Source organism: Dama dama, chromosome 4 (assembly GCF_033118175.1).
Source record: "Dama dama isolate Ldn47 chromosome 4, ASM3311817v1, whole genome shotgun sequence".
NCBI classification, from domain to species: domain Eukaryota; kingdom Metazoa; phylum Chordata; class Mammalia; order Artiodactyla; family Cervidae; genus Dama; species Dama dama.
The window spans coordinates 30,456,643-30,471,280 of NC_083684.1; the positions used below are offsets into that span (position 1 = coordinate 30,456,643).

Here is a 14,638-nt window from a genome sequence, read left to right on the forward strand (position 1 = left end):
TGTAAAGTAATTAGCCTCCAATTAAAGTAAATAAATTAATTTTTTAAAAAAAGGAAAGGGCAGATTCATGTGGGAGCTCTGTGGAGCCTTGTGGGTGAAGGAACAGGTGCCTGGAACTGGGAGGTTGTAAGGAGCATCTGACTCCAGGGGTACATCTACCGGGAGGAGCGTTGGGCCCACTCAGACCATTTCCTTCCTGGACTTTGGCACATGCATGAGTGAAGGCTGAGTCTCCCACGTGGATTCTCCATGGACAGGAACCAGGTCTCCAGCAGGCAGTTACTGAGCTTTTCCTGAATGCACTGGCGCCAGGACCTCTTACCCTGAGATGCTGGGGGGTGGGCCGGGGGAGGGGTGGTCACCTCCCTGCAAAGACCTGTGGGCCAGGGGAGGGTTGTCCCAGGGGAGTCGTGCCCCAGGAAGTATCCCCTTCACAGAGGTCCCTCAGCTCTTCCCCCCACAGCCCGTGTCTGCTCCCAGTGACAGTGTAACTGCACATACTCGCCCCACTTCCTCTCCCCCGGCCTCTCCTCCACCACGTGAGCCAGGGTTTCCCCCTGACCAGACACCAGACTACTCTGGTCCAGGTCACGTGCCCCAGCATCTCTTGGCCAACCTTGGCAGATCCACACATGAGCCCTCAGTTCTTCTTGAAAAGCTGACCTCTCTTGGCTCCTGGCCACCTCCTCCCTCAAGGGTGCTCCTTCTCAGCTCCTCCCTGGCCCTCCTCCTCCTGTCTCAGCCTCTGTGTGCATCTTCTTCTCTGTCCCACTGATTCCTTGAGTGACCTCAGGGAGGATATCCAAGCTTCCTACTTTTAGTCCCATTTCTCCACTGAAGCCCACAAGTACACCGTGAAGTGCCTCCTACCTTCCCCATGGGACGTCTGAGGGCACCTCACTCCTCCACAAACAAACATAACCCTTGACTCCCACCGTCCCTCTCTGCAAACCCTCCTCCTCTCCCCACAACAGGGCCTCCTGCTCAGCTATTGGCAAATACACCCTTCCAGTTACTCTGGATAAAAACCTTGTGGTTGCATGAATTCTTCTTTTTTTCACTCCCCACATCCAGTCACCACCAAATCCTCTTGGTTCCACAGTAGCCAGAGTGACCATTTAAGACATAAATGGAATCTTGTCATCTCTGCAATGGCTTCCCATCTTACTTACAACGACATAGATGTCCTCACCCAGACCCTCAGGACCCTCTGTAGCTGCATGTCCTAGACTCACACTTTTGTTCACTGGACGCCAGGGACTTTGCACTTGTTGTTGCTTCCACCAGGTATTCCCTTCTTTGGATATTTGCCAAGTCCATGTGCTCATAGGAAATGCTCAATAAATAGATGAAGGATGGATATGTAGAGCCCTACCGCAGAATAGGATGGAAGGAGATGAAGACCCCGTGTCAGGGCTACGGAAGCTTAGTGCTTTCCAGAAGGCTCACCTGGACCCCCAGCCCCATCTCTGGTCCTCAGGGCCCTGCCGGGACATCTCTGCTCCCAACCCCTCCCTGTTCTCTCACTCACAGCACAGGGGACGAGCACAGCCGTGGGAACTGGGGCCACTTGGACCAGGTGGCCGCGCTGCGCTGGGTCCAGGAGAACATTGCCTACTTTGGAGGGGATCCAGGCTCTGTGACCATATTTGGAGAGTCAGCAGGAGGGGAAAGTGTCTCCGTTCTTGTAAGTCTTCCCGGCCCTGATGTGGCTGCTGATGGGACCCCTTGCAGACCAGCCCATCTCGTCCTGGGACCATTACTTTCAAGACCTTGATTCAAAGCTGGCCCGACTCTGTGTAGCCACAGCTGCGACAGACACACTCTTCCTGACCTGTGTTGCTTGAGCTGATCCTCTCCTTCTTCAACATTTTAACGTTTGAGCTCACATCACTTCTCTTGAGATTAGGGGTGTGTGTGAATGATTAATCAGAGAGGCGACCATGAGGTTGGTCTGAGTGTCCTGGTCTGACTACAGTTCAGGGAGACGCGAGCACTGAGAACAGGTGGGGGCCCCCTCTGAGGGCAACTGGTGGTTTGTCCATGCCCAGCAGGGAGGGCAGCAGGCTCTGGGGCTGAGGGATGGAGCTGGGCTGGGGAGAAGGAGAAGAGGAGAAGGGATGGGGATGGGACAGGGGACAAGGGACACAGACGGGACCTGGGAGTGTGGTGTGGGGAGTGGGAATGAGGGAGACGCCAAGGGAGGCAAAGATGGAAAGTCAGATTAGAAGGGCCTGGGAGCTGTGAGAAACCTTCCAATTACCTCACTATTGAGCACTATTACTATATTTTTAAAACATGTGGGATCATACTTGAGTATTCAGAGAAAACTTTTTTATATTTTATAAAATGGAGAAAAAAGAAGATCATAGATAACCCCCCAAATAAAAATTCATCCACAATCCCATACCCAGTGGTTCCCACCATGGACAGTTTCGTTTCTCCAGTCTTTTTTCCATGCTGTTGTGCTGTTCTGTGCTTGGTCGCTCAGTCGGGTCCAACTCTTTGCAACCCTGTGGACTGTAGCCCACCAGGCTCCTCTGTCCACGGGGATTCTCCAGGCAAGAATACTGGAGTGGGTTGCCATGCCCTCCTCCAGGGGATCTTCTAGACCCAGGGATTGAACCCAGGTCTCCTGCACTGCAGGCAGATTCTTTACCATTTGAGCCTCCGAACAGTCCTTTTCCCATGAATCACCCTACCTATCATCTATCTGTATCTATGAGTTTTTAAATAGAAAAGCTTCCTTTACATTATAGTGTATATGTTTCCCTAACCATTAGTTATAATTTCTTATGCTTTGTGTGTATGGTCATTAGTATTTCATGTATTAAAACCTTGTGTTATTTCCACTCTTTACTGTTACAAATAACATGAACATCTTAGAGATTTTTGTTTGCCTCCAGAGAATTTTCCTTAAAAGCAATCCTGAGTAATGGAAATGGGAAATCAGAACTGTGTGTTTAAATAGATGCTAGACATTTCCAGCTGCCTTTCAGATACTTTGACTGTTATGATCAGTGCATGCCTCACTCTGTACGCCTGGTTCCCTCTAGCAGAGGTTTTCTTGGAGAAGCTGGACCCTCCGGTCTCTCTAGGGAACAAGGTCAGTCAGGTCAAGCAAGGACCTGTCATGTCCACTGAGCCCCATGGTATCCATGGGAACAGCCCAGGACAGGGCTATGGATGGGTAGATCTCTTGAAGACCCCACTCCCTGTGAGCATAAACTCCCTTTCTTGCCACTCTCCTCCCAGGTTTTATCTCCCCTGGCCAAGAATCTCTTCCACCGGGCCATCTCAGAGAGTGGCGTTGCCCTCCTTCCTGGCCTGGTCAAGAAGGACTCTAAGGCTGAAGCTAAGGTAGGTCTCACACTGGACCATCCCTACAGCATGCTCTGCTCTGCTGAAGTTGTCGAGGCCCTTTCTTACCACAGGGTCTAGCTGACATCCTCAAAATATCAGAGAAGTGAGGGTGGCTGACCAGGAAGGGTGAGGACACACCCCGCCCCACCTCCCGGTTCTCCTGCTAAGCAAACTGGGGCAAAGAGCAGAAGTACTTGTCACGGTCAGCCGGTGACGAGGGCAGAGCTGGACTCGGGCTCATGACTCTCGACTGCCAACCCCGGTGCACTTTGCCCTGACCATGCGTCCCGACGTGTGCCAGGTGTGGTGCGGGGCTGCACAGTGGGCAACGGCCTGTCATCTGTGTTGCCTCCCTCAGTGTCTGAGTCTGCTGAGCTCATTGGGCTCATGTGAGCCTGGAGTGGATTTTCCCTGGGGGCTTGTGACTGGGGTAGGTTCCTGGAGCATTCATTCATTCATTCACTCAACAATTAGTTTTGATATAATGTGACATCTGGCAACGTCATGAAGCTTCTATTATAATTTAGGAGATAGAGTAGTAATTATACAGCTGCAAAACTTATAAAACGTCAACTGTGACGAGCAATAGAGAAGAGGTACCTGATGTCAAAAGAATCCAAAAGGAGCACTTAGTCCAGTGGGTAGGGAGAGGTTATCAGGAAGGGCTACTGGAGAGAATAGTGATCAACAAGTTGAGATGAGAAGGATAAGCAGTAAATTACTTGGTAAGAAAAGAATATCCAGGAAGAGGGAACAGCCTGAGCAAGTATCCTGTGGCAGGAGCAGGTGTCTCAAGTGAGAGAGGGAGGAAGGCCAATGTGGCCAGGGCAGAAAGTGCAGACAGGACCTGCAGAGAGCTCAGGATGGGGCCATTGGCAGGGCTACACTACATAGGACCTTGTGAGGACCTTGTCTTTATTTGGAGAATGTTAGGAAGACAGGGCAGGGTGAGCAACATGAAGGCCCTGCTGAGGAGTGTGCCTCAGAGAGTCAGTGATGTGGAGCATTTTGGTCAGGCCGGTTTGGTGGAGGGGTGGGGGCAGCAGCCACGCTTAAAGGGAGGAATCTAAGACAATGAAGGAATCTAAGATTCTTATTCTTGCCCTACCTCCCTCTCTCTCTCCCAACTCTGTCCACTACTTCCGGTCATTTCATTTATTCAGCAAACATCTACTGAGCTCTGATTGCATGTCAGACACTGGACCAGGCTCCAGGCAGCCCGTGCACCCTCTCCAGGGTCCCACCATCCCGGCTCCTGACGTCTCCTGCATCTTCTCCTCTGGCTTCACTTTGCAAGTGACTGGCCTGAGGCCACATGACTGATAATTGGATGAGCCCAGATTCAAAATTAGACAGTGGGATCCTGGATTCCACGTTTTTAAGCTCCATACCCTGATGCCTGTCTTCAGTTTCAAGAATATTGTGCCCATTTTAACAGACATAAACTAACAGTTCAGAGGCTGTGTAATTGGCATGACTGGGACCCAGGACCCACACAAACTGGTCTGGAGCATTTTCTTTTTCTTTCTTCTTCTTCCTTTTTTTTTTTTCAGTGTTTTGAACTTTAATTTTATCATTGTTTTTTTTAAATTATTAATTTTTTTTTTTTTACTGTGCTGGGTGTTTGTGCTGTCTGCAGGCTTTCTCTAGTTGTGGTGCACAGGCTTCTCACTGTGGTGGGTTCTCTTGTTACCGAGCACGGGGTCTGCGATGTGGGGGCTTCAGTATTTGTGGCGCCTGGCTTTAGTTGCCCCACGGCAGGTGGAATCCTCCCAGACCAGGGATCAAACCCCGATCCCCTGCATTGGCAGGCGGATTCTTAACCACTGGACCACCAGGGAAGTCCTGGCCTGGGGTGTTTTCTGCTACCACGGGCTGCCTTTAGAAATTGAGGTTGGGACAGAACACCTCGTACTGATGGAGGGAAGAGACGTGCTCTTGAATTCTGCTGTCACCTGTGATCTCTGTAGCGAATTGCTGCCTTTGCTGGGTGCAAAACCACCACCTCGGCCGTCCTTGTTCACTGCCTGCGCCAGAAGACAGAGGACGAGCTCTTGGAGATAATGCAAAAGATGGTAAGAGCATCCATTCTCTTTGAAAAACAAGCCCCCCACCCTGGAAACGTGGCTGCAGGCTTCACCATTTCATCTTCAGTCCTCTTGCCCTAGAAAAATTACCTGGGATAGTTTCTCACCTTCCAGGACCAGTGTCAGCCTCTGAATCTGATTGGGGAACTGTTTTTCTTTATTATTATGGAATATCTCAAAGTTAAGCAAAGTCAAAAAAAGAACATAATGAACAATTAATAATCCTCTAGATCTATCAAAAGTTATTTTTTCTATTCTCATTTTTAGATATATTTTTAAAACTTAAACATTGTATATTTCGGAGGTAACTACCATCCTAAACTTTAGGGACAGAAATATGAAAAACAAATATTTTTGGGAAGATTATCACAATTTCTCTAAGTTAACTTAGAAACCATTTCATTTTTAAACCAATGGTGGGCCACTTTTCTAGATTTTTTAAGACTCTGCCTCAGTTGTTATTCTAGGAAAACTATACGTCAAACCATTAATCCACCCAACCATCCATCCTTTTATTCATCTATCCATCTATCTTATCATTTCTCTATCCAGTCCACAAATCCATTCAAAACTTTTCATTCATCTGTTATTAATTGTCCATGTACCATCCAGGCACCGATATCGTCACTTCATCATCCATCCCTCCAAAATCAGGGATCCATCCATAACCCATCTGCTAGGTGTCATCCATGTATCCACTTGTCCATCTGACTCACCAGTACTCCACGTACTGACCACTTCATCCATCCATGTATCTATGTTAAGTGTGTGGGGAGGGAGGGGTGGTAACAGGGAGGGTGATGCGAACATGAATCAGATCTATAGTCCCTGCTCACAAGGAACTTTCCAGGGAGAAACACACCCACACACTTTGTGGGTTCTGTATGGTAGGAATACAGAGAGGGGAAGTGTCTGTTATACTAAGCAAGGATTTCACAGGGAAGGTGACCTGTGAGGCTTGATGGATGTCTGTGGCAGTGTCTCATCACAGAGAAGCCACAGCAGGACGGACACCCGGAAATACAGCACCAGCACCAATAGAAATTGTCCTCTGTGTCGGGGAGGGTTTGAAAGAAAGCCCAGAGTAACCGAAGCACCTGGGCTCTCTGTCTGGACTCCGGAGGGTATTCCTGGACCCCCAGAAACAAGTCTCTAACACTGGACTCTGATCTCTTTCCAGTGTGGCCTTGGGACTTAGATCCTGGCTTCTCAGGCTCACATGATGTGACCAATATATTCAAAGAATGAAAACAAAATTGCTTTCTAATGCCTGAAAGGATGTAAATTTATTTCAGCACCTCTCAATCTGGCACATGAGGTCCAGTTTATAAAGGGAGATTGGTTGGGGAACACATGTAAATCCATGGCTGATTCATGTCAATGTATGGCAAAAACCATTACAATATTGTAAAGTTATTAGCCTCCGACTAATAAAAATAATTGGGGGGAAAAATAAAAAAATAAAGTAAGAGCAAAAAACTAATTAAATAATTGAAGGGAGATTAGTGACTTTGGTAAAACCCGGAGCCTCTATAATCCTCCTGAGTTTCCTGAGATCATGTGGAAGTGTTTCCATGATTACCTTCTCTCACTAACACACACACACACACAGACACACACACACGGATACACGCACCTGGATTGCAGGGCTACAACACATAATGGAGAGACCGTTTTTGGTGACCTCATACATACTGGTCAGGCCTGTTAGCTACAGTATAACAATAAAGTCAGCACAGTCGTGGTAAACGTACAACAAAGAGGATTTTCAGTGAGTTTGTATGAGTCAGGATTTTCTAATGCAAGATGAGAAAACTCATCTCAAAGTGCTTTGAGAAGAGAGAGGAATATGTTGTGACAGAATCTTCAGGTAACTCACTGACAAGTCCAGGAGTGGATGGCTTCAGGCATGGCTGGATCTGGATGCACATATGGTGTTATTAAGAATCTGTCTCTATCCCTCAGCTTTTACCTTTCTGTGTTGGCCTCACTGTTAGACAGATCTGGCCCCTAGGGAAGTTAAACAACAATACTCTAGTCTTACATCCTATCTGCTTAGAAACCCTCTTTCCCAACAACTCCAGCAAAAGTTTTGGGTAAACTCTATTGAATGGACATGGGCACGTGTCCATCCCTGAATTAATCTCTGTATTCAGGGATTTGGTACACCTGAGGTCACATACAGATGCCTGTAATCGTGGAGTGAGAGTGGGGAAGAGGGGGTCCCCAAAGGAAAATTGGGGTGTTGTTTCCTGGAGGAACAAGAAGGGGAAACGGGTGGAGGGCAGGGCAGGCACCAACAACAGTCCTCTGGGAGCTCCCCTCCCCCATCCCACCCCTGCATCCTGAGCTGGTGCCCAGGGGAGGGAGTCCTGCCCGCTTCCTTTCAGCCCAGCCAGGGAGGGGCCAGGAGGGAGCACTTGGTACCTTTGGGCACAGCTCACAGAGGTCAGCTTTCCTCCCAGGAAGCCTCCTCACCACAACCTCTGTCTTTGTCTTCACAGAACTTTCTCACTCTTGATTTCTTGGGAGACCCAACAAAGGTAAGGACCTTTGGTTTCTTAATTATGGGTTTTAAGTCTTGACACCTTTAAGCTCCAGTTACAGATGAATGACAGAATTCTCCCATGCAGAGCCATAGTAGCTCCTTGTGTTTCTTGGAGAGGGATAGAGTGCTGTCCAGGTGGCCAGGCAGGAGACCAGTCATCAGACTAGAACCCAATACTCCGACCCCCAGGCCAGTGCTCTCCATCGTCAACTCTGTGTCCCTGTCCCCAACCAGCCCATGGTCTTGTTTACATTCCTAAAATCGCCCTGTTGGGAGAAAGAAGGTGAAGGAGAAACCTCCACTGCGGCGAGTGGAGATGACTGGGGAAGGGGCTCTTCAGGAGCCTTCACGAGGAGCCTGGATCGCCTCCTGGGGGGGGGGTTTCAGGTTGACTGTGCAAGTCACACTGTTTGCAGGGATGTGGGGAAAGGAGCCATGAAATTCAGTCCTCAGGACACCACCCTCCTCCCAGCCACGTGGGAAAGTCCAACAGCAGCCTCCCATCTCCTTCGTCTCCTCCCACCTGCCAACGCTTCCTTCACCAGGTTCTGGTGGCATTGCTTCTGTGGCATCTCAGTCCTGGCCTCTCTGCAGACTCCCGGGGGAGTCTTACCTTAAAAGATGTAGAGGATCAAAGGAGACTTAGTCAGTCAACAAAGTGGTTTTTTTTAAGTATAGTTGATTAGCAATGTTGGGCTGGTTTCTGGTATATAGTGAAATGATTCAGTTATACATACATATGCACAATCTTTTTAATATTATTTTCCATTATAGTTTATCACAGGATATTGAATATAGCCCGCTCTGTAGGGGCTTGTTGCTTATCTGTTTTATATATAGGAGTTTGTATCTGCTAATCCCAAACTCCTAATTTATCCCTACTCGGCCCCTTTTCCCCTTTGGTAACCACAATTTGTTTTCTGTCTGTGAGTCTGTTTTTGTTTTGTAAATAAGTTCATTTGAGTCATATTTTTGATTCCACATATAAGTAAATCATATGGCATTTGTCTTTCTCTTTCTGACTTACTTCACCTAGTATGGTAATCTCTGGGGCTATCCATGTTCCTGCAAATGGCATTGTTTCATGCTTTTTCATGGCTGAGTAATATTCCATCGTATGTTCCATATCTCCTTTATCCATTTATCTGTCGATGGATATTAGATTGCTTTCATGTCTTGGCTACCGTAAATAGGGCTGTTGTGCACATTGAGATGCATGCGTCTTTTTGAATTAGAGTTTTCTCTGGATATATGCCTGGGAGTGGGATTGCAGGGTCATATAATAATGATATTTTTAGCTTTTGGGGGAACCTCCATACCATTCTCCGTGGTGTCTGCACAAATTTACATTCCCACTAACAGTGTAGGAGGGTTCCCTTTTCTTCACAGAGATCAAACAAGGAGCTACTTTTTGTCATTTTGTTTCATCTATAATACCACTAACACACCTTCTCATGGTCCTGTTTAGTGCCACCGTTTGTATTCCTGAGTTTTGTGCTGTCAGTTTTGCTGTTTAAAATAATCCCTGACCACGGGCAGAAGGGCCGTCTAGTGTGCCTAAGTGCAGGCAGCCTACGAAGCGTCTGACTTGTGAGAAATACAAGTGAGAGACAAACTGCCTTCAGGCCTGGGTGACAGTGTTAATGAGTCAACAATGCAGAGCATCCGGAATAAGGAAAAGGTTATTTGCCGATCAGTGCCTTGAGCTGCTTAGGAATATGCTAAAGTAACATTTATAGCGTGTGACGAAGCCTTGAGAAACAAGCTTTGTTTGTGACTTTATGAGATGAAGGTGGATAAAAAAAAAGCGTAGTGGGCGGCACTGTTGTGAGGCTGACGGCCAAGGGCTTTAGAGTCGCATCACCCAGGAAACCGCTGAGTCCTTGTTGGCTGTTGTCTTCTTTTCTTTCCCTAGCTCCTTCTTCTATTATTTACTTAGTTTTGGCTGTGCTGGGTCTTCACTGCTGCACGGGCTTTTGCCCAGTTGCAGCGTCATGGTCTCCTCTCTAGTTGCGGTGTTCAGGCTTCTCACTTCTGTGGCTTCTCTTGTTGTGGAGCACAGGCTCTAGGCACATGGCAGCCTCTGGGCTTAGTTGCCCCGAGGCCTGTGGGATCTTCCCGGACCAGGGATTAAACCCCATGTCCCCTGCATTGGCAGACAGTCTCTTAACTGGGGGACCACCAGGGAACTCCGTCACAGTCACTTTTTAGACTTAAGTACCACAAATAATGAGAGCTGAATGAGACTGGAAAGAGACATATAGATGTGTGTGTATATATATATATACATACTTCAAATATATGCACATTATATTATATATTTTTATACCAAATTGACTGAAGATCTGTCCCCATCACCTGACCCCTGCTGCCCCCTGGTCAGAGTTCTCCCCTCTGGGGTCCACACAGTTATCCCCCTTTGTTAGGACTCAGGTGTGTGATACTGGTCATGAGCTCGGCAGGTGGAGAGGGAGATGCGGTGTGACCTGGAAGGGGAAGCACAGACCCTACTCTGCCCTCTTCTCCAGACCTATCCTTTCCTGCCCACCGTGGTGGACGGAGTGGTGCTGCCAAAGATGCCCATAGAGATGCTGGCTGAAAAGAACTTCAACACCGTTCCCTACATCGTCGGAATCAACAAGCAAGAGTTTGGCTGGATTCTGCCATTGGTGAGAAATTCAGGCCTCATAGACTTATCTCCCGTGCCCGTCACATCACCCTCCCATCTGTGGTCACAGACCTCTCTCTAGGACCAGGGAAGCTGTCCCCTTCATACAAGTTGACATTTCCATGGAAACCATCTCTGATGGTCCACACTGTCATTTGGGTGGTCAGTTCTGGGTACCCGCATGCCCACACACTTTCTGATTGTCCTCCCATCCATGAATCCTGAAATGTCGGTTCCAGGAGGGCTGGTGAAGATCATCACGGGGCAGATGAAAAACCCAAGGCCTGGAAAGGGAAGGGGCTCGGGAGTCAAGGAGAGTGGGGCTTGGAACCTGCAGCCTCTCTCCTCAGGCTTGCTGCTTTCATACTTTCTCCATAAAATTACCCCCACCCCACCCATGCTCTCAGTCATCTCACTGGAAAGATTCAGAGGAGCCTGCTTCCTCCTGAGCTAAAATTGACTTCTAAAAGTTAGGAAGGGCTTTCCCTTCTGACAGAGATAAACAAAGCCAGACCCTAGGTGAAATGGTAACAGATTTGATTCAGTTACATCCCTGCTAGAGGGAAATGATCCATCCTGAACTGAACCCAATCCCTGATATGAAAGCCTGGAGCTTATTTAAGGAGTCGGTGAGAGTGGGGTGGAGTGGGGTGGATTGTCCATGTGACTGGACCACCTGGATTTGTTAGTTGGCATTTATCTGGAGAAGAAACAAACTTCTGTCTTTATGACAGGAGGCAGTGGTGTAAGTAGAATCAAGATTCCCCTTAAGTTAGGCCTTTCTCCTCTCACAGGGACTGGAGGAGAGAGCAAGAATTATCCCCTGAATGCATGTTTTTCATAGAGATGACTCTCAGGTCCTTGAGGAAACAGCTTTGGGTGGTAGATTTACATTTAAAGGGACAAAGAAAAGATTTATAATTACAAGGTTTCTAAAGTAACTGCTCTAAGAGGGAGTTCAGGGACCAACCTGCCTATCACCAGGCTTTGGCTGAAACAAACAGTAAATTATCCTGGCAGCCCAGAGCTCCTTAAGGGGGCCTGCGGTCATCCTGGGGACATGGCCTTAAGGTTCCTTTAGCTGTCCTGGAGTTTGGTCAAGTCTCTTAGGGCCGAGTTTTAATGGAGTTGTTATGTGCAGAGTTCAATGGTTCTTCAGAATTATTTCAGAGGTTATCCCAAAGAACCGAGGTCATAATGGCAGGATTTGGGGCTTTCTCAGTTATCTGACTAGCAAATCTGCCTGTAAAGCCCGTGGGTCGGGAAGATCCCCTGGAGAAGGGAATGACTCCCCCCTCCAGTATTCACGCCTGGAGAATTCCACGAACAGAGGAGCCTGGTGGGCTACAGTGGATGGGGTTGCAAAGGGTCAGACACAACTGAGCTACTAACACTTTCACTTTTTTTTACAGTTCTCTGACACAGGTGGGATACTGGTGCGGTCCATGTCATCTGCCCCAGAGCCCTTCACTTCAACATTAGGCTGGCCGAAATCTTCCCTCTCTGTCTCGACCACTCTGGGGACTCTAATAGTTTGTGTGTGTGTGTGTGTGTCTACACACACACACACACACACACACACACACGGACTAGGACAGCTTCCCTTAACAATTACATTATCCTCTTTACACTCCTGTCTCTGGATATGAAAGTCCATTTGAATCCAAAACTCATCAAAAACCCATGCCCAATGAAGACATGACAAAGTGACCTTCAGCCTCCGTTTAATTTGGTCTGTTGGTCGCTTTGGTTTTTCCTGCTATTTCCTGATGATTGCACAATTGCTTAACCTCTGTTTTAACAGTTAATGGGCTTCCCACTCTCTGAAGACAAGATGGACCAGAAGATGGCCTCGTCACTCGTGTGGAAGTCCTACCCCATCCTTGTAAGACTCTAGGAATCACGGGAACTGGCTGAGCACCAAAGAGGGGCAGGGTTTTGTTCCCAATTGCAGAGCAGCTAATGGCAGAATGAAGACTGGGGCTCGGGGTGGGAGGGTTCAGCTCCTACTTTTCTGCCTTTCCACCTCACCACCAGTGGTGGCCAGGAGCGGTGGAATGGGGCCTGAGAGGTTACCACAAATGCAAGCCTTCCTCCCTGCCTGGGGAAGCCCGGGCTGTTCACAGGGCTTGGTCACTTTAACTTTTGATCTATTTCAGAACATCCCTGAGGAACTGGCTCCAGTGGCCACTGACAAGTATTTAGGAGGGACACATGACCCTGTCCAAAAGAAAGACCTGCTCCTGGAATTGATGGCAGATGGGTTGTTTTGTGTCCCATCTGTGAACACGGCCCGTTACCACAGAGGTGAGTCTTCAACATTGGACAGGAGAGGGACACTGACCCCACCAGCTTCACACTGTATTCTGTCTTAGCCCTCAGCATAGAAAGATATAAGAAAACGTCAAGGTCCATTCCATATAGCCAGGGGCGGGGCACTGTCCTATTTTGATTTCCACCAGAAGCAGACTCTGAGAAAAGGGTCTAAATGTAGGTAGTGTATTTGGGGTGATCCCAGATAACACTGGTAGAGGAGTGGGGAAGGGACAAGAATGGAGAAGGAAGTCAGCCTACACGGTGCTGTCAGGCAAGTGTCCCCCATGGACACCTGGAGCTGGGGAGCTCTGGGAAACCAGCAGAAGACGTGGTCAGGGTTTTCCCGAGTGAGTGACAGGAGAGCTGGCGTGTTTATCCTCCAGCTTTGATGAGTCGTCAGCTGAAGGCTGTTCCCAAGGGCAGTTAATTCCCTGGTGCTTTGACCTGCTGCACATGTGGGCAGAGTGGTCTCTGGCTGCCGAAGACCTCAGGCAAAGAGCTACAGATGCAGGAGGTGGAACTCCGGCCAGTGTGCCCAGAAGCAGGGGACATGGGGAGACACCTACAGTCTCTGCCCCGGGGTCTCTCACCTGAATTACAGTAGTCTGTGGGGCCACAGGGCAAATATTGGAGGTTTTGTCTTAGAAGCCTTCCAAGGTCAGAGCTAGTCAAACCAGTTTGTTAACCAGTGGAGCTGGGGATAGCGTGAGGCCAAGCGTAGGATCAGGAATGTTGCCTGGGACCAAGAAAACCCAAAGGACTGAGCCGAGGGAGGTATGGGGCAAGTGGTCTGGAGAATGTTGATGTCTGCAGCTGGCCTTGTTCCATGCCAGTGTGTGCTGGGTCTATCGCAGGATCTTTCAGCGCATCCCAAGACTGTGTGTGAGGGGGCCCTAGGGGCATGAGGCCAAGGATGGAGGAGCTCACCTGGACAGGAGGTGTCCTTTTGGAGTGCCTTGCTGAGGTCCTCACAGGACCCTCCCTTTCCAGGAGCTGTCTCTCACCTAGGGTGCAAGGCAGGACGTGGTTCTCTGACCCAGACCACTCTTTCTAAGCATGCTAGAAGGGTTTTAGAATATGGGACTATATAAGCATAATAAAAAGTAGCTACAGCTGACCTACCAGGTCCCCCCAGTTCAATATAGTCATGGATAGATGCTGGTTACCCTTCCTCCTCCCTAGGGTCTTGATGAAGCTCTTCAGCCAGGGGCGGCCTGGGGTCACAACTGTTCTTTCACAAACTCGGTCTTATCTCTCCATACACGTGGTTTCCTCCGCCTCATTGTCTGTTCAGTCATCCTGGATGCATCAGGACGTGTCAGACCCCCATCAGAGTCATTTTTGCTTGGACTTCCCAGACTTTATCAACATTATGCTTTCCTTTTTTAAACTTTTCTTACTTAAGTCTTTTTTTATACAGAAGAGAACTTATTCTGAATATAAGAATTAACGTCTTACAGTTGTAGAACATTTTGAAAATATGGAAACACATAAAGAAGAAACTACTAGAAATTTGACTAGAAACTAGAAATTTCTAGTTTCTAGAAGTTTCTAATCAAAGCTAGCTCTGACCTTGGAAGCTTTCAAAATTCATAGAAATATCTGCTATAAATTTTTGACATATTTTCTTCCTTAATCTTCCCATGTCTTAAATAT

The 14,638-nt window shown here is 48.2% G+C and overlaps 1 protein-coding gene across 4 annotated transcripts in view; it reads left to right on the forward strand.

Moving 5' to 3' along the window:
- The window catches only part of LOC133053999 (liver carboxylesterase-like), a 28,102-nt gene that overhangs the window by 9,312 nt on the left and 4,152 nt on the right, over window positions 1-14,638 (forward strand). For all 4 annotated transcript variants that reach the window (XM_061138547.1, XM_061138550.1, XM_061138548.1 and 1 more), the window contains 7 exons: window positions 1,534-1,687; window positions 3,256-3,360; window positions 5,334-5,438; window positions 7,955-7,993; window positions 10,527-10,667; window positions 12,471-12,551; window positions 12,826-12,973. In XM_061138547.1, the coding sequence (XP_060994530.1) occupies window positions 1,534-1,687; window positions 3,256-3,360; window positions 5,334-5,438; window positions 7,955-7,993; window positions 10,527-10,667; window positions 12,471-12,551; window positions 12,826-12,973 (773 nt within the window). The remainder of the gene's footprint in view (window positions 1-1,533; window positions 1,688-3,255; window positions 3,361-5,333; window positions 5,439-7,954; window positions 7,994-10,526; window positions 10,668-12,470; window positions 12,552-12,825; window positions 12,974-14,638) is intronic.